The sequence below is a fragment of the Thunnus albacares genome, chromosome 16 (genome assembly GCF_914725855.1).
Source record: "Thunnus albacares chromosome 16, fThuAlb1.1, whole genome shotgun sequence".
NCBI lineage: Eukaryota > Metazoa > Chordata > Actinopteri > Scombriformes > Scombridae > Thunnus > Thunnus albacares.
The window spans coordinates 30667656-30692719 of NC_058121.1; the positions used below are offsets into that span (position 1 = coordinate 30667656).

Sequence of the window (25064 nt, forward strand, 5' to 3'; positions counted from 1 at the left end):
CTCAGGTATTTCAGATATTTCAGGTGTTTCAGGTGTCCTCAGGTATTTCAGGTCTTGAATCTCTTAGCTGGGGGATGTAGTTCAGAGTTTTGGGGGTCCTCTGGATCCTCATCTTCCTCATCACTGTCCTCCTCTTCCTCACCTGCAGCAGGAAACATACAGGTGTATCAGGAATCTGCTGTGGACTGTAGCTGACAGGTAACTTGAGGTTGTTTAGTCCTTCCTCTCTAACCACTGTATTGCACTGTAACGTTAGCAGTTAGCATAACAACCTGTTAGTTTCATCTTCTTTTAAGGAACTTATTATATTTGAAGTCTTGATTTAACTGAAACACATGCAGAATGATTTTATACTTCATAATCATTCTTATTGATGACACGTTATGCTGGATTTAATCATTCTTATTGAGTAGACGTGCTGCTCAGATTGTCACATTAGTGAGCTCACCTTCTGCGCATGCTCCGCGGGTTTTTTCACGCTCCACCAGCTCGCTGAGAAGCCGCGAGACGTTCGGGCTCAGTTCGTGAATCCCGCGGATCAGAGAACTCAGATGATTTTCTACTTTAATGCAGATTTTCTCTGTTAGTCCGTTTCTAAACCGCAGTTCCGCCTGCACTGCAGCGCCCGCCATCTTCAGCACACACTGCCCGCCTGCGTCAGCACGCACTGCCCGCCTGCGTCAGCAACATGTGATACTCTTACCCCGGGATTCCACCGGGCACGTGCGCGCCGCGTTCCTGCTCCGACGCGGTTTGCTCCGTCCTCTGCACAGCGCCCTATTCCACCGCGAGGAAGCCATTCGCCGTTTACAGTCAGTTGCACTCCTACTACAGTAATTACAGCAGCCTGGTCAAAGCTCACAGAGTGCCTTAAGGCTACCGTAATTACTGCAGTAGCAGGGCAACTAAACTGTCCAATTTTGTTAACTTGCTCAGCTTTCGTTGATTTGGTCATTTTCCTTGATCTTTGTACTTCTGCTATGGTTAAGTAGGCTGTGTAGTCAAACAGTTTCTTTATTTGTCTGTTTTAATTGCGTTTATTGTTGATATACGACCAGGAGTCTGCACGGGTTGTTTTATTTTGAAAATTGACCGGATGCTCAATGCTGTTTCTGTGTCCGCCTCTGGGACGCTTCTGAAACGCGCCGCGGCGCGCCCGGTGGGATTTAGGGGTGACGGGATCTCACGTTAAGAGGCAGAGTATTAATTACTAAGACAAACAGACACATGCAGCTTTGGCTCTGCAGCTGGATAACAAACTACTAAAGTAGATCAGTTAAATCAGTTTAATCAGTTTCACCAGTTTCATGTGGAAATAAACAGTTGTGAATTCTTATGAAAATGGTGAGCTTAATATTTTGGATTTCTATACATTAAACGATACATTTAAGATAAATTGGCTGAGTTCACTTTTCAGAAACCTTCCTTCCACTTGGAATATTATATCTCTCCATATATTATCTAAAATTTTTTTCTTGTTTGTAAGTCAAATATTGATAAAATCCCTGTAAAAATGTCTGCTTTTCATCACCAGTTCTTCTTCTGATGGTCTCTCATCTACAAACATAATTTTTCACCTCATAACTATTTTATATGGAATAACAAGGACATTTGATATAAACACAAATCTCTCTTTGTGGAATACTGGTTTCACAAAAAATATTGTGTTGGTAGATCAGTTATTTAATAAGGACGGTCTTCTCTTTACTTGTGAAGGGTTTCTGTCAGAATATAATAACCCTCTGGAGTCTGTATGCTGTTTAAATCTCAGCCAATCGCCCATATTATCTCCAACAGACTCCCACAGGCCAACTTTGTTTTCCCAGTTATCTTGGAGGTAACAATAGATCTATAAGAGCTCTGTTCCAAAGAGATATTACTACATTACCAAGTGGGATTTCATACTGGAACCAGTTTGTGGAAGAAAGCCTGCATGGCTTCTACCTAATCAATACTTAATCACCACTTAATCACCAATAAAGTTAAGGAAATTTATTTTACACTCATTCATTAATTCTATCCAGATAAAAACTTAAAAAGATTTAAGAGAGACATTGATGTGAATGTAGATTCTGTTATGGTTGTCCACAAACTGATGTGCTTTTATTTTGGCTTTGACCAACTGAAGAATTTCTTTGTGTTTTCATTACTGAAAATATTGATGAAAGTTTTATTTAACTTTGGAAGAATGTATTGTTTGGTATGTATACATGATAAATCCTATTATTATAATGGCAAATTTCCATATCCATAAATGTAAATTTACAGGTGAGAAACCGCACTTTATAGCCTTTGGCAAAGAGTTCAAACAATAATAGAAATATGTCTTTCCTCTTGATTTTTGGTATAATGATACCTCTCTGTGTGTTGTTACCTGAATGTATTGCATGATTTCCACCATTGCTGATCTAATTCCATCCTTCATTCTGTAAAGCTCGTCCCAGTCTTCTTCTTCTTCTTCTTCTTCTTCTGTATATTTTCATTCTGCTTGATAAAAAAGAAAGAAAGATTTACAGGCGTTTCTATCTTAATGTCTTCACCACATTAACATTATTGAAGTAAAAGTGTTTCAGATTGTTTCTATTTTTAAACTCGGTGACCTCTGACCCAGAAGTAACCTCTGACTCCGGAGTGGCGCCAAATACGAAATGCGGAAGTAAACCGGACGTTGTCATCAGAGCTAGCAGCAGCTAGCGGATTGACAACAAAGATCAGAGGCAGCTGATTATTGATCATTACTGATCAGTTTATTGGCTGGTATACAGTCGGAGCAGACGGCGGGAAACAGGTCCGGTTTGACTCGGTGAGTTTAACCACACAGCTAACACAGTTAGCATTAGCACGCAGCGGATCCACATTCATGTACATTCTGGAAGCTACCTGTGGCTAACGGAAGCTAACTGGCTAGCTGTTGCTAACGCTGTAAACGGTTTATTGATCGTTTTACGAACTGTTGGCCCGCCGATCAGACTAATCGATGAGCTGGTTAAATTTGTGTGATCATCATCTGTCCACAGGCGGACACACAATATACACACAATACAGTATCTACACAAAATACACACTATACTCACAATATATACACAACATAGAAACAATATCTACACACAACATACACAGATTATACATACAATATAGTATCTACATATATAGTAGCTACACGGTATCCAGGGACCTATGAAATCGCTCTTATTTCTCTTATTTTTTTCACAAATTCCTTGTTTTTCGTTGTAATTTTTCTGAATTCTGTTTTACGATTTAAGTAAATTTTGTCATCAGAAAGAGGATCATTATGTCGTGGATAAATAAATTCCAACAGTTCAGTAAGAAAGTATTGAAAATGTAATCATGCATTGAATGAAATGAATATATATCAATTGATTTGTAATGATGTAACATAACATTGCATTCATTTTAATCAAAGAAAGTGCTTGAATACACAGAACACTCAGGCATTAGCATGAAGAAGTGAAACATATGTAGGCTAAGCGCTATGGCTGAAGATATCGCACCATAACAACAATAATCACAGAATAACATCAGTCAGGCTTATAGTGAAGGGATTTGAACTGTGTCAGAGTGAAGCCTCCAACCAGCTGCAGGGACGGTATGTTAGGATCGTATCTCTGTCTTATCTACACTTATCGGTCCCGTTCATACTCTCACTGCTTCTTCTTCATTACTCAGGAACTGGGCCAGTAAATTCAGAACAGGATTAGAATTGATTTATATTTTAAACTAAATACTGTTTCTAGAGCAGTAACAGAAAATTTACAACAGTAAAGTCACTATAGACTCAATAATATCTCACTGGAAACTAATTCACATCAACTGTATTCATGAGGAAGCAGCCAAGTTAGTAACATGAATGTGTACAGTAAACACACAATATACACAACATCTGCAAAACAGAAGAAGAGGAGAGCAGCTGCTGCTGACGGACTCTTCATCAGTCTGTGTGTGTGTGTGTTTGTGTTTAATTGTGTGTTTTTTTGCCCAGGTGGTGACAGGTGATGATGTCAGAAGAGCAGACGGAGCAGACGGTGTCTCTGGTGGACGTCCTGGAGGAAGATGAGGAGTTGGAGGAAGAAGCTTCAGCCGTGTTGGCGGGAAGTGACTCTGATCACTGCTCATACCCCCAGGTTACTGTTTATATATACTATATATTATATACAGGTTACTGTTTATATATACTATATATTATATACAGGTTACTGTTTATATATACTATATATTATATACAGGTTACTGTTTATATATACTATATATTATATACAGGTTACTGTTTATATACTATATATTATATACAGGTTACTGTTTATATACTATATATTATATACAGGTTACTGTTTATATATACTATATATTATATACAGGTTACTGTTTATATACTATATATTATATACAGGTTACTGTTTATATACTATATATTATATACAGGTTACTGTTTATATACACTATATATTATATACAGGTTACTGTTTATATACTATATATTATATACAGGTTACTGTTTATATATACTATATATTATATACAGGTTATTGTTTATATACTATATATTATATACAGGTTACTGTTTATATATACTATATATTATATACAGGTTACTGTTTATATACTATATATTATATACAGGTTACTGTTTATATACTATATATTATATACAGGTTACTGTTTATATATACTATATATTATATACAGGTTACTGTTTATATACTATATATTATATACAGGTTACTGTTTATATACTATATATTATATACAGGTTACTGTTTATATACTATATATTATATACAGGTTACTGTTTATATATACTATATATTATATACAGGTTACTGTTTATATATACTATATATTATATACAGGTTACTGTTTATATATACTATATATTATATACAGGTTACTGTTTATATACTATATATTATATACAGGTTACTGTTTATATACTATATATTATATACAGGTTACTGTTTATATACTATATATTATATACAGGTTACTGTTTATATATACTATATATTATATACAGGTTACTGTTTATATATACTATATATTATATACAGGTTACTGTTTATATACTATATATTATATACAGGTTACTGTTTATATATACTATATATTATATACAGGTTACTGTTTATATACTATATATTATATACAGGTTACTGTTTATATATACTATATATTATATACAGGTTACTGTTTATATACTATATATTATATACAGGTTACTGTTTATATATACTATATATTATATACAGGTTACTGTTTATATACTATATATTATATACAGGTTACTGTTTATATATACTATATATTATATACAGGTTACTGTTTATATACTATATATTATATACAGGTTACTGTTTATATACTATATATTATATACAGGTTACTGTTTATATACTATATATTATATACAGGTTACTGTTTATATATACTATATATTATATACAGGTTACTGTTTATATATACTATATATTATGTATATTATATACTTTGTCTACATGTATATACATATATATCTATTTCATCTATCTATATAGATATAGATATAGATATAGATATAGATATAGATATATAGTGGAGAATTGATTTTCAAATGATCATTATCAGAATCGATGGATATTTGGTGTTATTTTTGGCGTTAAAGAGTCCCACCAGGCCAGTACAGTTATAGGGGAAACACTGTACTATGTGTGTGTGCGTGTGTACATATATATATATATGTACACACGCACACACACATATATATATATATATATGTGTGTGTGTGTGTTGATGTTTCCGTGTGTGTGTTGCAGGGCTACGTGAAGCGGCAGGCTCTGTACGCCTGTAACACCTGCACACCGAAGGGAGGCGAGGCAGCAGGCGTGTGTTTGGCGTGTTCATACAAATGTCACGAAGGTCATGACCTTTTCGAGCTCTACACCAAAAGGTGATGACGCACCTTTCACTTCATTATTTACCAAACAATCAGTCATACGCTTCCATGTTGTCATGTGTCAGTGGTTTCATCAGCCGTGTTGCGCCGCGTGATCAATCGATCAGTTGATAGACGTCTGTCACTGAGCTCTGCTGCAGCTTTCAGCACGATCAATTAGCTAATATTTCACTGAATTGATCAGAGTTGATTAAAAACATTGAAATTGACGGGTTTTAATTCAACATTTGTCATCACATTGATTTTCATTCAACCAATATTTAGACTCAGAAATACAGTGATCAATCACTTACATGGATCAAACAGCTCGGGACAATCATTCCTATACTAATGCTGTTTATATAATTTGCTGATAGTAATCAATAGTCTGCGTACAGCGTTCATTTGCTGTGTGCACGTTGAGGTCATGGCGGGAAAAAGAAAGTGATTTTCTCTAATTGAAAAACGTCGATGACGAGATGCAGCAGCGAAACGTGCGTTTGTTTCTAAGCTGCCTGAAAGCGAGCCAGAGGCCGGGGTCGCCGTACGCCGGTGTCGCGTACGCCTGGCGAGAGGCCGGGGTCGCGTACGCCGGGGTCGCGTACACCTGGCGAGAGGCCGGGGTCGCCGTACGCCGGTGTCGCGTACGTCTGGCGAGAGGCCGGGGTCGCGTACGCCGGGGTCGCGTGCGCCTGGCGAGAGGCCGGGGTCGCGTACGCCGGGGTCGCGTACGCCTGGCGAGAGGCTTTATTTCTCTTGAAGTAAGGAGGAGGTTTCTGCTGAGAACCAGGGACTCGACTTGTCCTGTATTCTTTATTTTTTTTATTATTTTTTTGCTTTAAAAGACTTGAAGAAATAGTCGAGTTGATTCAGCATCTGGGATTTTAGCAGCGTCATGAATGTTTGAAATTCTGTCTAATCGCCATACGTGGACAGTTTTTCAATAATAAAAGCTATTGAACATTGATCACTAAGACTGAGCTCAGATCCTCCTGAGTCTGTAACTTTTTCTTTTCTATTAGTTAAAAGTCAGAGATGATGTAGAGGAGTCTGTTAAGTTTGGCCTGGTAGGATCAGTAATTACCTGAGAAACATTAATATTGCCACAGAACTCAACCAGTTTAAGTTGAAATCACCCAGTATAATCAAGTTTTTATATGGAGCTGAAAGATCAGCTATGTCATCAGCAGGTCTGTACACACCGACCACAATAACAGAATTATTTTTCACAATACACACTTTCAGAGCCAAAAGCTGTTTTTCCACATTTTCCTTCTGTGACTGCAACAGTAAAAGTAAAACAAGCTCTTGTATAGCTGGTCTCGCCTCCTTGTGACTTTCTGTCCGTTCTAAAAAGGTTGTGATGATCCAGATTGTCTCAGCCCGGTTTCTGCTCCTCATATGAATCCAGGATTGAGAATCAGGTGTTCACACCTGTATGACTCACCTGGCCAGCTCTAAAATCATTCAGCACTGTGTGACATATATTGTCCACTAATGATTGTCCAATGATTTAATGTCAGTTTTTTTATGATTTCTGTCGACAAACATGCTGTGAAGTTTTCCTATTGATCGTATTGATTGTATTGATCCTGACTCTTCTTCTCTGCAGGAACTTCCGCTGTGACTGTGGAAACAGGAAGTTCACAGAGCTGCAGTGTAAACTCTTCCCTGTGAGTTCTGACATCATATCCTGATACTCAGACTAATTGTTCTCACATATAACTGATCACCTGACGGGTCACCTGACAGGTGTAGTTTAAAGTGACATCACTGCAGGATGTTTAGAGAGGGGCGTGTTCTGCTCAGGTGTGTGAATGTTTATTGGGTTTACTGTGTGTTGCAGGACAAAGAGGAGGTCAACAGTCTGAACAAATACAGCCATAACTTCTTTGGAGAGTACTGTACCTGCAGCCGGCCCTACCCAGATCCAGACGACCAGGTGAGACACTCGACACCTGAGACACCTACACCTCACCTGCTCCAGTCTGTTTGCTGTACTGAAGCTGTATCGCACAGTGATTGGCTGGTTTTGGTTTCAGGTGGAGGACGAAATGATTCAGTGTGTGGTGTGTGAGGATTGGCTGCATGGAAGGGTGAGTTCATGAGAACATATATGATGATATATATGATGTCATCAATGATATAATGTTCCGAACTCACCTGTGTTTGTTCTGACAGCACCTGGGCTGTGTGGTTCCAGACTGTGTGGAGCTGCAGGAGATGATTTGTGAGTCTTGTATGAACAAAAACCCCTTCCTGTGGACCTTCGCCGCTCACCTGGCAGGTAAATAACTTCCTGTTTGTACTTCCTGTCTGTGGTGTACTTCCTGTCTGTGATGTACTTCCTGTCTGTGATGTACTTCCTGTTCAGTTCCAGGTGAGTCAGTTGAAGAAGAGGTGAAGGAGGAAACAGCAGGATCAGACGAGTTGAACATGAACCTGAATCAGTCTGAGAAGGTGAGAACCAGACTCAGTTCTCTTAGGAACCAGACTCAGTTCTCTTAAGGACCAGACTCAGTTCTCTTAGGAACCAGACTCAGTTGTCTGAGGAACCGGACTCAGTTGTCTGAGGAACCAGACTCAGTTCTCTTAGGAACCAGACTCAGTTCTCCGAGGAACCAGACTCAGTTGTCTGAGGAACCAGACTCAGCTCTCTTAGGAACCAGACTCAGTTGTCTGAGGAACCATACTCAGTTCTCTTAGGAACCAGACTCAGTTGTCTGAGGAACCAGACTCAGTTGTCTGAGGAACCAGACTCAGTTCTCTTAGGAACCAGACTCAGTTGTCTGAGGAATCAGACTCAGTTGTCTGAGGAATCAGACTCAGTTGTCTGAGGAACCAGACTCAATTCTCTTTGGAACCAGACTCAGTTCTCTGAGGAACCAGACTCAGTTCTCTGAGGAATCAGACTCAGTTGTCTGAGGAACCAGACTCAGTTCTCCAAGGAACCAGACTCAGTTCTCTGAGGAACCAGACTCAGTTGTCTGAGGAACCGGACTCAGTTCTCTGAGGAATCAGACTCAGTTGTCTGAGGAACCAGACTCAGTTCTCTTAGGAACCAGACTCAGTTGTCTGAGGAACCAGACTCAGTTCTCTTAGGAACCAGACTCGGTTCTCTTAGGAACCAGACTCAGTTGTCTGAGGAATCAGACTCAGTTGTCTGAGGAATCAGACTCAGTTGTCTGAGGAACCGGACTCAGTTCTCTTAGGAACCAGACTCAGTTCTCTGAGGAATCAGACTCAGTTGTCTGAGGAACCGGACTCAGTTCTCTGAGGAACCAGACTCAGTTGTCTGAGGAACCAGACTCAGTTGTCTGAGGAACCAGACTCAGTTCTCTTAGGAACCAGACTCAGTTGTCTGAGGAACCAGACTCAGTTGTCTGAGGAATCAGACTCAGTTGTCTGAGGAACCAGACTCAGTTCTCTAAAGAACCAGACTCAGTTGTCTGAGGAACCAGACTCAGTTGTCTGAGGAACCAGACTCAGTTGTCTGAGGAATCAGACTCAGTTCTCTTAAGGACCAGACTCAGTTCTCTTAGGAACCAGACTCAGTTCTCTGAGGAACCGGACTCAGTTGTCTGAGGAACCAGACTCAGCTCTCTTAGGAACCAGACTCAGTTGTCTGAGGAATCAGACTCAGTTGTCTGAGGAACCATACTCAGTTCTCTTAGGAACCAGACTCAGTTGTCTGAGGAACCAGACTCAGTTGTCTGAGGAACCAGACTCAGTTCTCTTAGGAACCAGACTCAGTTGTCTGAGGAATCAGACTCAGTTGTCTGAGGAATCAGACTCAGTTGTCTGAGGAACCAGACTCAATTCTCTTTGGAACCTGACTCAGTTCTCTGAGGAACCAGACTCAGTTCTCTGAGGAATCAGACTCAGTTGTCTGAGGAACCAGACTCAGTTGTCTGAGGAACCAGACTCAGTTGTCTGAGGAATCGGACTCAGTTGTCTGAGGAATCAGACTCAGTTGTCTGAGGAATCAGACTCAGTTGTCTGAGGAATCGGACTCAGTTGTCTGAGGAACCGGACTCAGTTCTCTTAGGAACCGGACTCAGTTGTCTGAGGAATCAGACTCAGTTGTCTGAGGAACCGGACTCAGTTCTCTGAGGAACCAGACTCAGTTCTCTGAGGAACCAGACTCAGTTCTCTAAGGAACCAGACTCAGTTGTCTGAGGAACCAGACTCAGTTCTCTAAAGAACCAGACTCAGTTCTCTAAAGAACCAGACTCAGTTGTCTGAGGAACCAGACTCAGTTCTCTGAGGAATCAGACTCAGTTGTCTGAGGAACCAGACTCAGTTGTCTGAGGAACCAGACTCAGTTGTCTGAGGAACCAGACTCAGTTCTCTGAGGAATCAGACTCAGTTGTCTGAGGAACCGGACTCAGTTGTCTGAGGAATCGGACTCAGTTCTCTTAGGAACCCGACTCAGTTGTCTGAGGAACCAGACTCAGTTGTCTGAGGAACCGGACTCAGTTGTCTGAGGAACTTGACTCAGTTGTCTGAGGAATCAGACTCAGTTGTCTGAGGAATCAGACTCAGTTGTCTGAGGAATCAGACTCAGTTCTCTTAGGAACCAGACTCAGTTGTCTGAGGAATCAGACTCAGTTCTCTTAGGAACCAGACTCAGTTGTCTGAGGAACCAGACTCAGTTGTCTGAGGAATCAGACTCAGTTCTCCGAGGAATCAGACTCAGTTCTCTTAGGAACCAGACTCAGTTGTCTGAGGAATCAGACTCAGTTCTCTTAGGAACCAGACTCAGTTCTCTTAGGAATCAGACTCAGTTGTCTGAGGAACCAGACTCAGTTCTCTGAGGAATCAGACTCAGTTGTCTGAGGAACCAGACTCAGTTCTCTTAGGGACCAGACTCAGTTGTCTGAGGAACCAGACTCAGTTGTCTGAGGAACCAGACTCAGTTGTCTGAGGAATCAGACTCAGTTCTCTTAGGAACCAGACTCAGTTGTCTGAGGAACCAGACTCAGTTGTCTGAGGAACCGGATTCAGTTCTCGGAGGAACCGGACTCAGTTCTCGGAGGAATCAGACTCAGTTGTCTGAGGAATCAGACTCAGTTCCTCAGGCTGAATCTAATCTTCACATCGTGACGACCGTCAGCTGCACAACAAATATTTTAAATCCTGCGTTCATTCAGTCTTTCACAGTTTATTTTCTGTTGTTGCTCTACTGATTCCTTTCAGTCTTCACGCTGATCGATGTGATTAATAATCAATAATCTGTCAGGTTGATGATGTCATCGAGCCGAGCTGTAAGCGAAGCCGTCGGGAGACGGAGCCGAGCTGCAGACTGAAGGAGCTCGAGGCGGCTGGTCAGAAAAGAGTCCAATCAGGAGCCGTGTTCTGGCCGTCAGCGTGGCGCTCGAAACTCTGCTCCTGCAGCAGCTGCCAGGTAACAAATCAGGTTTCTGTTTTCTGAGGCACTAATAATTAACTGTGAGGTCATTGGTGAGTTTAGTGTGTAATTATGTTTCTGTCTGAGCGCGCTCACACTTTGATTCATTCATTCAACAACCTCGACCCGCTCTGAACCATTCAAACCCTCTGAATAAAGCACTGATGAATCTGCACAGTCCTCACAAACCTATCAAAGCCCTGTTACTAACGCAGCAGCTTCTGTCACTAACGAAGCAGCTTCTGTCACTAACGAAGCAGCTTCTGTCACTAACGAAGCTCTGTGTCGCAGGGTCGTAGTCAGAAAATATTATGATAGTGTGATTTATTTTGCCGTCCTCTCAAGGTGCAAACACTACAAATATTTACCAAAAAAGTGCAAAAAGATGAAAAAGCAGAAAAAAACTCTATATAAACTATATACAAGAGTACAAAATATTACAAAAGGGAGTTCCCCAACAACTCAAATATCTTACACTCCAATATGCAATCTGGGATCAAGAGATGCTGCCTGACTGCACCAGGGCCAAAGCAGCCCCTTTAAACCAGTAGCCCCTCCCACTAGGCTTAATATTTACAACACATTTTCATACCAAATAAAGCATTTACAGCTTCTTACAGTCAAGATGAAATGATTGAATGTTTTAGATCACATCCCTGTTTGTACCTATTTAACAATATATGCCCAAAAAACTACAAAAAAAACTTTGTATTTTTGGATAAAAATTAAATCATGTTTTCTTCCTGTAAAACAAAATATGATGTGTGCTTATGAAGGCTCGAACCAAACAGGTTCAACCAATATTATGACATCCACCCATTAATCAGTCTTGAACTTTTAGCGGCACAGAGCTGAGATTCATTACGACATGACTACTTTTTAACGTTCAAATCAACGTTACGTCCCGCCTGTCCACCGTTTCACTCTTGAAATGCTGTTTCATTCATTTAAACACAGATATAATTTAAACATGGATTAACTATATTTTCATTAACATTTCCCTTGACCAAAACAAATTAATATTACAAACAAGAAACATAGTTATGCAGTTCATGTGACCATGAAAGCGCACATGTTATTTAACAGAGGAAAATGTTTTGCCAACCAAACTCATTGATGGGAGATGGCGTGGCAAATACGCAACGCACTTCAACAAATGGTAAGCAAATGTAACTTCTGTGTGAATGTATGCGTAAATGGAAATAGAGCTGCACCCTTGGTTGCACTACTGAAACAGTGAAGGAAACTGGGATAATAGCAAGGTTTACTAACTCCCATCCAGGCAAGTAGTATAGCAGGTTCTCCAGGGCCTACTTCATGGCCAGGCTCTTTTTCCACAGTGAAATATAGAGTTGGGTACCAAACTTGGTACTTTTAAAGGTACCGACCAAATTACGTCGGTGCTACTGAGAGCCGATTCACGTTACATCAATCGGTGCCAAACTTCAGTGTCTCTGGTTTAACAGCACCATGCTGGGCGGGTGACAGGTTTGTTTACAGTATTTGTATACTCTGAAAGATGTCACTGCATGAATATAAAGTCACACAGCTGATGGACTGTTAGCCTAGCATACTAATCCTACAGTTTCTCTGTAACAAAACAGCAGGTATTACTGTTTTATCACAGAGAGACCATACATAAACATGGATAAGACCATAGGTTTATGCATGGTCTTTCTGTAGTAAAGTAGAATTCACTCTCTCACTACTTCGTTAGTTAGAGAGCCTCTGGCACTAACAAAGTTCTCTGACTAACGAAGCTCTCTGACTAATGAAGCTCTCTTAACAACGGGTTCATCCAACTGGGCGCATGTGTGTTGCGACCGATGCGGCTCTCCGCTCCACTAAACGTACGTGCTCAGTCTATTTTTGATGCACAGAGCAAATCGAGCCGGACAGGAAGTCAAACACAGAAACACCATAAAGCATCTGCTTAATTTTCAAAAATTTTCCCGTGCAGACTGCCGATCAGATTTTGAAGCTTATTCAGCGAAGTTTCGGGAGCAGGAACACGACGCAGACGTAGCCGGTGGGATTCCGGCGTAATGAAGCCTTCTCTAAAAAAAAGCTGCATGGTCCTCAGAGCCCAGTCATTAACAAATCAGCTTCTGTCTCTAACGAAGTAGCTTCTGTCACTAATCAATCTCTGTCACTAACAAAGTAGCTTCTGTCACTAACGAAGCAGTGTTACTAAGGAGTGTTTGTGTTGTCAGGAGAGTCTGTCTGAAGCTGGTTTGTCCTTTCTGTTGGACGAGTTGGACACCGTCCTCGCCTATGAGAACAAAGGCAAGAACAGCGAACAGAGACAGCCGGGTCACGACCCTCTGATGTCAGCGCTGGACAACCTGAACCGAGTGCAGCAGCTAGAGATCATCCACGGTAACCGAAACTACAAGTACCACACATGAAACCACAAGTACCACGCATGAAACTACAAGTACCATGCATGAAACTACCAGTACCACACATGAAAGTACCAGTACCACACATGAAACTACAAGTACCACGCATGAAACCACAAGTACCACACATGAAACTACCAGTACCACACATGAACCTACAAATACAACGCATGAAACTACCAGTACCACATGAAACCACCAGTACCACACATGAAACTACCAGTACCACACATGAAACCACAAGTACAACACATGAAACCACAAGTACCACGCATGAAACTACAAGTACAACACATGAAACTACAAATACCATGCATGAAATTACAAGTACAATGCATGAAACTACAAGTACAATGCATGAAACTACAAGTACAACACATGAAACCACAAGTACCACACATGAAACCACAAGTACCACACATGAAACCACAAGTACAACACATGAAACTACAAGTACAACACATGAAACTACAAGTACAACACATGAAGCTACAAGTACAACACATGAAACTACAAGTACAACACATGAAGCTACAAGTACAACACATGAAGCTACAAGTACAACACATGAAACTACAAGTACAACACATGAAACCACAAGTACCACACATGAAACTACCAGTACCACACATGAACCTACAAATACAACGCATGAAACTACCAGTACCACATGAAACCACCAGTACCACACATGAAACTACCAGTACCACACATGAAACCACAAGTACAACACATGAAACCACAAGTACCACGCATGAAACTACAAGTACAACACATGAAACTACAAATACCATGCATGAAATTACAAGTACAATGCATGAAACTACAAGTACAATGCATGAAACTACAAGTACAACACATGAAACCACAAGTACCACACATGAAACCACAAGTACCACACATGAAACCACAAGTACAAAGCATGAAACTACAAGTACAACACATGAAGCTACAAGTACAACACATGAAGCTACAAGTACAACACATGAAACTACAAGTACAACACATGAAGCTACAAGTACAACACATGAAGCTACAAGTACAACACATGAAACTACAAGTACAACACATGAAACCACAAGTACCACGCATGAAACCACAAGTACAACGCATGAAACCACAAGTACAACGCATGAAACCACAAGTACCGCACATGAAACCACAAGTACCGCACATGAAACCACAAGTACCGCACATGAAACCACAAGTACCGCACATGAAACCACAAGTACCACACATGAAACTACAAGTACAACACATGAAACTACAAGTACCATACATGAAACCACAAGTTCAACACATGAAACCACAAGTACAATGCATGAAACCACAAGTACTACGTATGAAACTTCAAGTACCACACAAGAAATTATAAGTACGACACATGAAAATACAAGTACAATGCATGAAACTACTAGTACCACACATGAAACTACCAGTACCACACATGAAACCACAAGTACAACACATGAAACCACAAGTACCACCCATGAAACTACAAATACCACGCATGAAATTACAAGTACAACGCATGAAACTACAACGTATGAAATACAAGTACAACACATGAAACTACAAGTACCACGCATGAAACCACAAGTACAATGCATGAAACCACAAGTACCACGCATTAAACCACAAGTACAATGCATGAAACCACAAGTACCACGCATGAAACTACAAGTACAACACATGAAACTACAAGTACCACACATGAAACCGGAAGTACAACACATGAAACCACAAGTGCCACGCATGAAACCACCAGTACCACACATGAAACTACCAGTACCACACATGAAACCACAAATACAACACATGAAACCACAGGTACCACGCATGAAACTACAACACATGAAACTACAAATACCATGCATGAAACCACAAGTACAACACATGAAACTACAAGTACAACATATGACATCACAAGTACAATGCATGAAACCACAAGTACAACACATGAAACTACAATTACAACATATGACATCACAAGTACTATGTATGAAACCACAAGTACCACACATGAAACTACAAGTACCACACATGAAACCAAAAGTACCACACATGAAACCAAAAGTACCACACATGAAACTACAAGTACAATTGAAACTAGAAATACCACACATGAAACCACAAGTTCAACACATGAAACCACAAGTACCGCACATGAAACCACAAGTACCACACATGAAACCACAAGTAGCACACATGAAATTACAAGTACCATGCATGAAACTACAAGTACAACACATGAAACTACAAGTACCACACATGAAACCACAAGTACCACACATGAAACTACAAGTACCACACATGAAACCACAAGTACCACACATGAAACTACAAGTACAATTGAAACTAGAAATACCACACATGAAACCACAAGTTCAACACATGAAACCACAAGTACCGCACATGAAACCACAAGTACCACACATGAAACCACAAGTACCACACATGAAACCACAAGTACCACGCATGGAACCACAAGTATCAAGGATGAAGCTACAAGTACCACACATGAAACCACAAGTACCACGCATGGAACCACAAGTATCAAGGATGAAGCTACAAGTACCACACATGAAACCACAAGTACCACGCATGGAACCACAAGTATCAAGGATGAAACTACAAGTACCACACATGAAACTACAAGTACAATGCATGAAACTACAAGTACAACACATGAAACTACAAGTACCACATATGAAACCACAAGTACAACACATGAAACCACAAGTACCACACATGAAACTACAAGTACCACACATGAAACCACAAGTACCACACATGAAACTACAAGTACAATTGAAACTAGAAATACCACACATGAAACCACAAGTTCAACACATGAAACCACAAGTACCGCACATGAAACTACAAGTACAATGCATGAAACCAAAAGTACTATGTATGAAACTTCAAGTACCACACATGAAATTACAAGTACAATGAATGAAACTACAAGTACAACACATGAAACTACAAGTACCACGCATGAAACCACAAGTACCACACATGAAACCACAAGTACCACGCATGAAACCACAAGTACCACGCATGGAACCACAAGTACCACACATGAAACTACAAGTACAATTGAAACTACCAGTACCACACATGAAACCACAAGTACCACACATGAAAGTACAAGTACAACACATGAAACCACAAGTACAACACATGAAACTACAAGTACCACATATGGAACCACAAGTATCAAGGATGAAACTACAAGTACAATTGAAACCACAAGTACAACACATGAAACTACAAGTACCACACATGAACCTACAAATACAACGCATGAAACTACCAGTACCACATGAAACCACCAGTACCACACATGAAACTACCAGTACCACACATGAAACCACAAGTACAACACATGAAACCACAAGTACCACGCATGAAACTACAAGTACAACACATGAAACTACAAATACCATGCATGAAATTACAAGTACAATGCATGAAACTACAAGTACAATGCATGAAACTACAAGTACAACACATGAAACCACAAGTACCACACATGAAACCACAAGTACCACACATGAAACCACAAGTACAAAGCATGAAACTACAAGTACAACACATGAAGCTACAAGTACAACACATGAAGCTACAAGTACAACACATGAAACTACAAGTACAACACATGAAGCTACAAGTACAACACATGAAGCTACAAGTACAACACATGAAACTACAAGTACAACGCATGAAACCACAAGTACAACGCATGAAACCACAAGTACCACGCATGAAACCACAAGTACAACGCATGAAACCACAAGTATCAAGGATGAAGCTACAAGTACCACACATGAAACCACAAGTACCACGCATGGAACCACAAGTATCAAGGATGAAGCTACAAGTACCACACATGAAACCACAAGTACCACGCATGGAACCACAAGTATCAAGGATGAAACTACAAGTACCACACATGAAACTACAAGTACAATGCATGAAACTACAAGTACAACACATGAAACTACAAGTACCACATATGAAACCACAAGTACAACACATGAAACCACAAGTACCACACATGAAACTACAAGTACCACACATGAAACCACAAGTACCACACATGAAACTACAAGTACAATTGAAACTAGAAATACCACACATGAAACCACAAGTACCGCACATGAAACTACAAGTACAATGCATGAAACCAAAAGTACTATGTATAAAACTTCAAGTACCACACATGAAATTACAAGTACAATGAATGAAACTACAAGTACAACACATGAAACTACAAGTACCATGCATGAAACCACAAGTACCACACATGAAACCACAAGTACCACGCATGAAACCACAAGTACCACGCATGGAACCACAAGTACCACACATGAAACTACAAGTACAATTGAAACTACCAGTACCACACATGAAACCACAAGTACCACACATGAAAGTACAAGTACAACACATGAAACCACAAGTACAACACATGAAACTACAAGTACCACATATGGAACCACAAGTATCAAGGATGAAACTACAAGTACAATTGAAACCACAAGTACAACACATGAAACTACAAGTACCACACATGAACCTACAAATACAACGCATGAAACTACCAGTACCACATGAAACCACCAGTACCACACATGAAACTACCAGTACCACACATGAAACCACAAGTACAACACATGAAACCACAAGTACCACGCATGAAACTACAAGTACAACACATGAAACTACAAATACCATGCATGAAATTACAAGTACAATGCATGAAACTACAAGTACAATGCATGAAACTACAAGTACAACACATGAAACCACAAGTACCACACATGAAACCACAAGTACCACACATGAAACCACAAGTACAAAGCATGAAACTACAAGTACAACACATGAAGCTACAAGTACAACACATGAAGCTACAAGTACAACACATGAAACTACAAGTACAACACATGAAGCTACAAGTACAACACATGAAGCTACAAGTACAACACATGAAACTACAAGTACAACGCATGAAACCACAAGTACAATGCATGAAACCACAAGTACCACGCATGAAACCACAAGTACAACGCATGAAACCACAAGTACAACGCATGAAACCACAAGTACCGCACATGAAACCACAAGTACCGCACATGAAACCACAAGTACCACACATGAAACCACAAGTACCACACATGAAACCACAAGTACCGCACATGAAACCACAAGTACCACACATGAAACTACAAGTACAACACATGAAACTACAAGTACCATACATGAAACCACAAGTTCAACACATGAAACCACAAGTACAATGCATGAAACCACAAGTACTACGTATGAAACTTCAAGTACCACACAAGAAATTATAAGTATGACACATGAAAATACAAGTACAATGCATGAAACTACTAGTACCACACATGAAACTACCAGTACCACACATGAAACCACAAGTACAACACATGAAACCACAAGTACCACCCATGAAACTACAAATACCACGCATGAAATTACAAGTACAATGCATGAAACTACAACGTATGAAATACAAGTACAACACATGAAACTACAAGTACCACGCATGAAACCACAAGTACAATGCATGAAACCACAAGTACCACGCATTAAACCACAAGTACAATGCATGAAACCACAAGTACCACGCATGAAACTACAAGTACAACACATGAAACTACAAGTACCACACATGAAACCGGAAGTACAACACATGAAACCACAAGTGCCACGCATGAAACCACCAGTACCACACATGAAACTACCAGTACCACACATGAAACCACAAATACAACACATGAAACCACAGGTACCACGCATGAAACTACAACACATGAAACTACAAATACCATGCATGAAACCACAAGTACAATGCATGAAACCACAAGTACAACACATGAAACTACAATTACAACATATGACATCACAAGTACTATGTATGAAACCACAAGTACCACACATGAAACTACAAGTACCACACATGAAACCAAAAGTACCACACATGAAACCAAAAGTACCACACATGAAACTACAAGTACAATTGAAACTAGAAATACCACACATGAAACCACAAGTTCAACACATGAAACCACAAGTACCGCACATGAAACCACAAGTACCACACATGAAACCACAAGTAGCACACATGAAATTACAAGTACCATGCATGAAACTACAAGTACAACACATGAAACTACAAGTACCACACATGAAACCACAAGTACCACACATGAAACTACAAGTACCACACATGAAACCACAAGTACCACACATGAAACTACAAGTACAATTGAAACTAGAAATACCACACATGAAACCACAAGTTCAACACATGAAACTACAAGTACCGCACATGAAACCACAAGTACCACACATGAAACCACAAGTACCACACATGAAACCACAAGTACCACGCATGGAACCACAAGTATCAAGGATGAAACTACAAGTACCACACATGAAACTACAAGTACAATGCATGAAACTACAAGTACAACACATGAAACTACAAGTACCACACATGAAACCACAAGTACCACACATGAAACCACAAGTACCACACATGAAACTACAAGTACCACACATGAAACCACAAGTACCACACATGAAACTACAAGTACAATTGAAACTAGAAATACCACACATGAAACCACAAGTTCAACACATGAAACCACAAGTACCGCACATGAAACTACAAGTACAATGCATGAAACCAAAAGTACTATGTATGAAACTTCAAGTACCACACATGAAATTACAAGTACAATGAATGAAACTACAAGTACAACACATGAAACTACAAGTACCACGCATGAAACCACAAGTACCACACATGAAACCACAAGTACCACACATGAAACTACAAGTACAATTGAAACTACCAGTACCACACATGAAACCACAAGTGCCACACATGAAAGTACAAGTACAACACATGAAACCACAAGTACAACACATGAAACTACAAGTACCACATATGGAACCACAAGTATCAAGGATGAAACTACAAGTACAATTGAAACCACAAGTACCACACATGAAACTACAAGTACAATTGAAACTAGAAGTACCACGCATGAAACTACAAGTACAACACATGAAACTACAAGTACTGCACATGAAACTACAAGTACAACACATGAAGCTACAAGTACCACGCATTGAAAATTAGGTGCATTAAGCATTGTTTTTTTGGATAAAATCCGTCTGTTGGTGACATCAGTTTCTTTCTCTCAGGATACAACGATATGAAAACTGAGCTGAAGGACTTTCTGCAGAGATTCGCAGCAGAAGGAAAGGTGAGTTTCACACTGCAGCTGACCTTTGACCTTCTGATGGCTTTGACATAATTACTGCACAGAGAAGATATGATCAGAGTCTGGCCAGGATCAGGGTTAGCGTCCGCAACACGTCTGGTGTCCAGGAGGATCCTCATCAGGCGACATGGAGATGCAGTGGCTCTACTCTGAGCTCCTTGGTGAAGGTTTCATGGTTTCCACGTCCATGTAGTTGTGCAGCTGCAGTGTTTCCCCTATAATAGTACAGACCTGGTGGTCCGCCAGGCCAACGAGTCCCCCACCAGGCCAACGAGAACCCCGCCAGGCCAACGAGTCCCCCGCCAGGCCAAAGAGAACCCCGCCAGGCCAACAAGTCCCCCGCCAGGCCAACGAGACCCCCGCCAGGCCAACGAGTCCCCCGCCAGGCCAACGAGACCCCCGCCAGGCCAAAGAGAACCCCGCCAGGCCAACTAGTCCCCCGCCAGGCCAACTAGTCCCCCTCCAGACCAACGAGTCCCCACCAGGCCAACAAGAACCCCGCCGGGCCAACGAGAAGATATGATCAGAGTCTGGCTAGGATCAGGGTTAGCGTCCGCAACACGTCTGGTGTCCAGGAGGATCCTCATCAGGCGACATGGAGATGCAGTGGCTCTACTCTGAGCTCCTTGGTGAAGGTTTCATGGTTTCCACGTCCATGTAGTTGTGCAGCTGCAGTGTTTCCCCTATAATAGTACAGACCTGGTGGTCCGCCAGGCCAACGAGTCCCCCACCAGGCCAACGAGAACCCCGCCAGGCCAACGAGTCCCCCGCCAGGCCAACGAGTCCCCCGCCAGGCCAACGAGACCCCCGCCGGGCCAACGAGTCCCCCACCAGGCCAAAGAGAACACCGCCAGGCCAACAAGTCCCCCGCCAGGCCAAGAAGAGCCCCACCAGGCCAATGAGAACCTCGCCAGGCCAACGAGTCCCCCGCCAGGCCAATGAGTCCCCTGCCAGGCCAACTAGTCCCCCGCCAGGCCAACGAGAACCCCGCCAGGTCAAAAAATATTTTTTTTTAAAATATCCATTCATTTGGAAATCAATAGCGTTTGGGAGCTTCTGAACAGCGCTGTTTCGAAACGTGAGTTACCGTCTGTGTGGTTGCCTGGGAAACTGCAGGTAGCGTAACTCTTTTTAAGGAACAGGGCAGAGTGTAAGCGAGTGGTTAAGCGAAAGAGTGAGTTTCAGAAAAGTGATGGTGAATGCGAGTGGAGCAGAGGAAAAGGTTAACAGGAAGTTGTCAACTTGGCAGTAAATGTGCAGCACAGACTACAGTGTAACAGTTAATAAATGCTGCAGCTTGTCAAGACCAAGAAAAGTCACATCTGTTGTCTCCCAACTGCTGGAAAAGTGTAGGAGGTTAGCTCCAAAGTTAGCAACAATGGGTTAGCCCAACCCGAAGATGCTAAACAGAGAAATAGAGAACGGAGAAATGTCTGTCTGCTGTCAGTGTTGTGGTTATCTGCCAGAAACTGTCATAAATTGACTTTTTATCCTGTTTTAAACCACATTTTTATGATATGCTTTCTACATCTGTCATTTTTAACTGTATCTTTTATCTGGATGAAGGATTTTAGTCATAAGATATCAGAGAAACAAGCTGAGCAAACGTTAGCAGCAGCTCAGTCCGCAGCCCCTCCAGGCATCCTGTGTCCACCAAACAGCGTCAGAGAAATAAATGTTTAATGTGTTTTTACTGGTTTGAATCACTGGGTCTGTTTGTTCTGGAGCCTCCTCCCCAGAACAAACAGACCACTGTGGGTAAAAACCTCCTGAATGATGAACACTGAACCGGGAGAAGCTGACTGCAATGACGGCAGTGGTGGTTGTTTAACAATGAAGACAACTCCCATGATCCCTCACTGCTTCACAACGTCATCAAACTCCATCTTTTGTTATTGTTTTGACTGAGAGACCCCATAGTGGCAGAAATGACATATTGTGTGTTTAAGGCCAGGCTGTATTAACTGGCACTCAATTAATTAACTAGATCATTATAACTACAGGATGATGGATACACATTGATATAATTTATTTTAATGTGCAGTGAAAAAAACCCACATGGTTGCACTACTGCGTATTACCTCTGTCATAAGGAGGTATTTATTTTAATCATTTTAAATTTATTTTGGCACAACTGCTTCATTACTGAAGAATTATTGACTGGTTCACACTGGGCTGCAAACCAGCTGGTGCCTACTAGAGATCCCGATATGATGAAGCTACATTTGTCCCCAAATGGGACCCCCCCCCCCCCCCCCCGGCTGCACTTGGAGATCCTGTCCATGAAGATCACAAACAGTTAATAACAGCCTCTGAGGATATTTGTCTTTCTGTAGAGAATGAGGACAGTTATATATAGACTGGATGACTTGTAACAACAGCCTAGTACCCCATTCTCCCACAGCGCCCCCTCAAGCTACCCCAGGGGACTCTGTCATTAGCCTTCTCCAAGTCCAAGATGTACATGTAGACTGGATGGGTTAAAAGTTCCCTCCAGGGTAAAGAGCTGGACCACTGTTCCAGGACCAGGACTCAATCCATGTTTCCCCAGAATCTGAGGTTCAACAACCATCAGCCAAGAGTTTCCTCTCCAGCATCTGGTACAAGCTCTCCCAGAAAGGCTGAGCAGGCTGAGCACTGTTAAATGTAAATGGTTAAATATGGTTGAGTTGATTTTGTAATTGAAATAATTGTTAATTCTGCTTATGATGATCTATGTTATTGCTAAGAGTGTTTATGTTTTTGTTTTGTTTGGGATTCCTTTTATTTCCTGTGGGCATGTCACTACCGAGGGGTGTGTAGTGTAACAGGTGGATATTTGGGTCAAACACCCTAAATGTTTGGTTAGAAGGCGGTGGTTAAAAACAGTTTTTGACCACGTTATATACAGTTTTCATTGCCATAAAAGGAATTTTCATTTTCTCTTAGATGTATTAACAATTAAGAAAACAGTTTGGAACAAATTTGAGTTATAAAATAAAAGTTATAATTTCTTTAAGTGTAGCGAGCGAAATTTTGTAAAACGTGCATTAAGCAGACCACCCCTCAACACCACGGCTTTTATAAAGAAAAGCCGACAGTGTGATAACCAAATTACATCCTCTGGTCCCCATTATAAACACGGTGTGTCAGCCATGACAGCCCAACAACGTCCAGAGTCTTCAGCATCTCAGGGCGAATTTCATCCACACCTGGCGCCTCGCCACTGAGGAGCGTTCTGGCTGCGTCCGAGACCTCTGAGTCACCAGAGGGTTCCCTGTTCAGGACCCCACTGCAGTTCAACGTACAGGCACTAGCGGCTCTCAGGCAGGAGCTCGTATTCCCACACCTGCCAACGCCGGGAGGGTCAGGTGCTTCGCCAGACGGGCTGTCGGTGGAGGCGTGAAGAATGTTTTTATTTTAAATGTGACTAGATAATCTTCTGTTTGTCTGACCTGCTGACGGACAGGTGACGATCAGTTTGATGTTTGAGTTTTGAGGTTTTGTGCACAGGAAACTCATCATGTGACTGCTGTCTGTTCTCTGATAGGTTGTGACTCCAGATGATATCCGCCAGTTCTTTGAGCAGCAGCAGAGTCGCAAAAGAAGACGAGTCGATGCCGGACGCTTCTACAGCACCTGATGACCTTTGACCTTTACATCTACTGCACCTGATGACCTCTAATCTTATCATCAATGTCACCCAATGACCTTTGACCTTCGGACCTTTTTCCTGACCCCATGCCTCAGATTGTCCTCTGACGTTTTTTGTCAATGACCCAGTATTTTGGATTTTCTGGACATTTTGAAGTTTGATGTTTATTTTAAACCTTCTGTTTCAGGGGTCAGAGGTCAACAACATTAATGTCTGTTAATGTCGTCTTTGTGTTCACTTTTTAATGAAAAACAATAAAATGTTTGAGAACACGGAGTCATATTTCATCTTCTAAAGGTGTTTTCAGTGGACCGCTGTACGGACGCGTATTCGCTCTCGTCTACGTTCATCAAACATTCAGTTC

General features: G+C 41.2%; 1 protein-coding gene across 1 annotated transcript; it reads left to right on the forward strand.

Annotated features, from left to right (window-relative positions):
• The first annotated feature begins 2609 nt into the window (after positions 1–2609).
• On the forward strand, positions 2610–24972 carry ubr7 (ubiquitin protein ligase E3 component n-recognin 7). Its single transcript, XM_044376834.1, has 12 exons — positions 2610–2803; positions 4001–4142; positions 5808–5941; positions 7539–7599; positions 7773–7868; positions 7969–8022; positions 8108–8213; positions 8301–8386; positions 11169–11333; positions 13550–13715; positions 20987–21048; positions 24596–24972. Exons 2-12 carry the CDS (start codon positions 4014–4016, stop codon positions 24686–24688), a joined length of 1152 nt encoding a protein of 383 aa, XP_044232769.1. The 5' UTR covers positions 2610–2803; positions 4001–4013; the 3' UTR covers positions 24689–24972.
• The last annotated feature ends 92 nt before the right edge of the window (positions 24973–25064 follow it).

Bases quoted from the DNA above. Each gene is read 5' to 3' on its own strand.
- ubr7 (XM_044376834.1), top strand. From the start codon at position 4,014: ATGATGTCAGAAGAGCAGACGGAGCAGACGGTGTCTCTGGTGGACGTC. The intron at 4,143-5,807 runs GTTACTGTTTAT...TGTGTGTTGCAG, and splicing joins ATCACTGCTCATACCCCCAG to GGCTACGTGAAGCGGCAGGC. The intron at 5,942-7,538 runs GTGATGACGCAC...TCTTCTCTGCAG, and splicing joins TTCGAGCTCTACACCAAAAG to GAACTTCCGCTGTGACTGTG.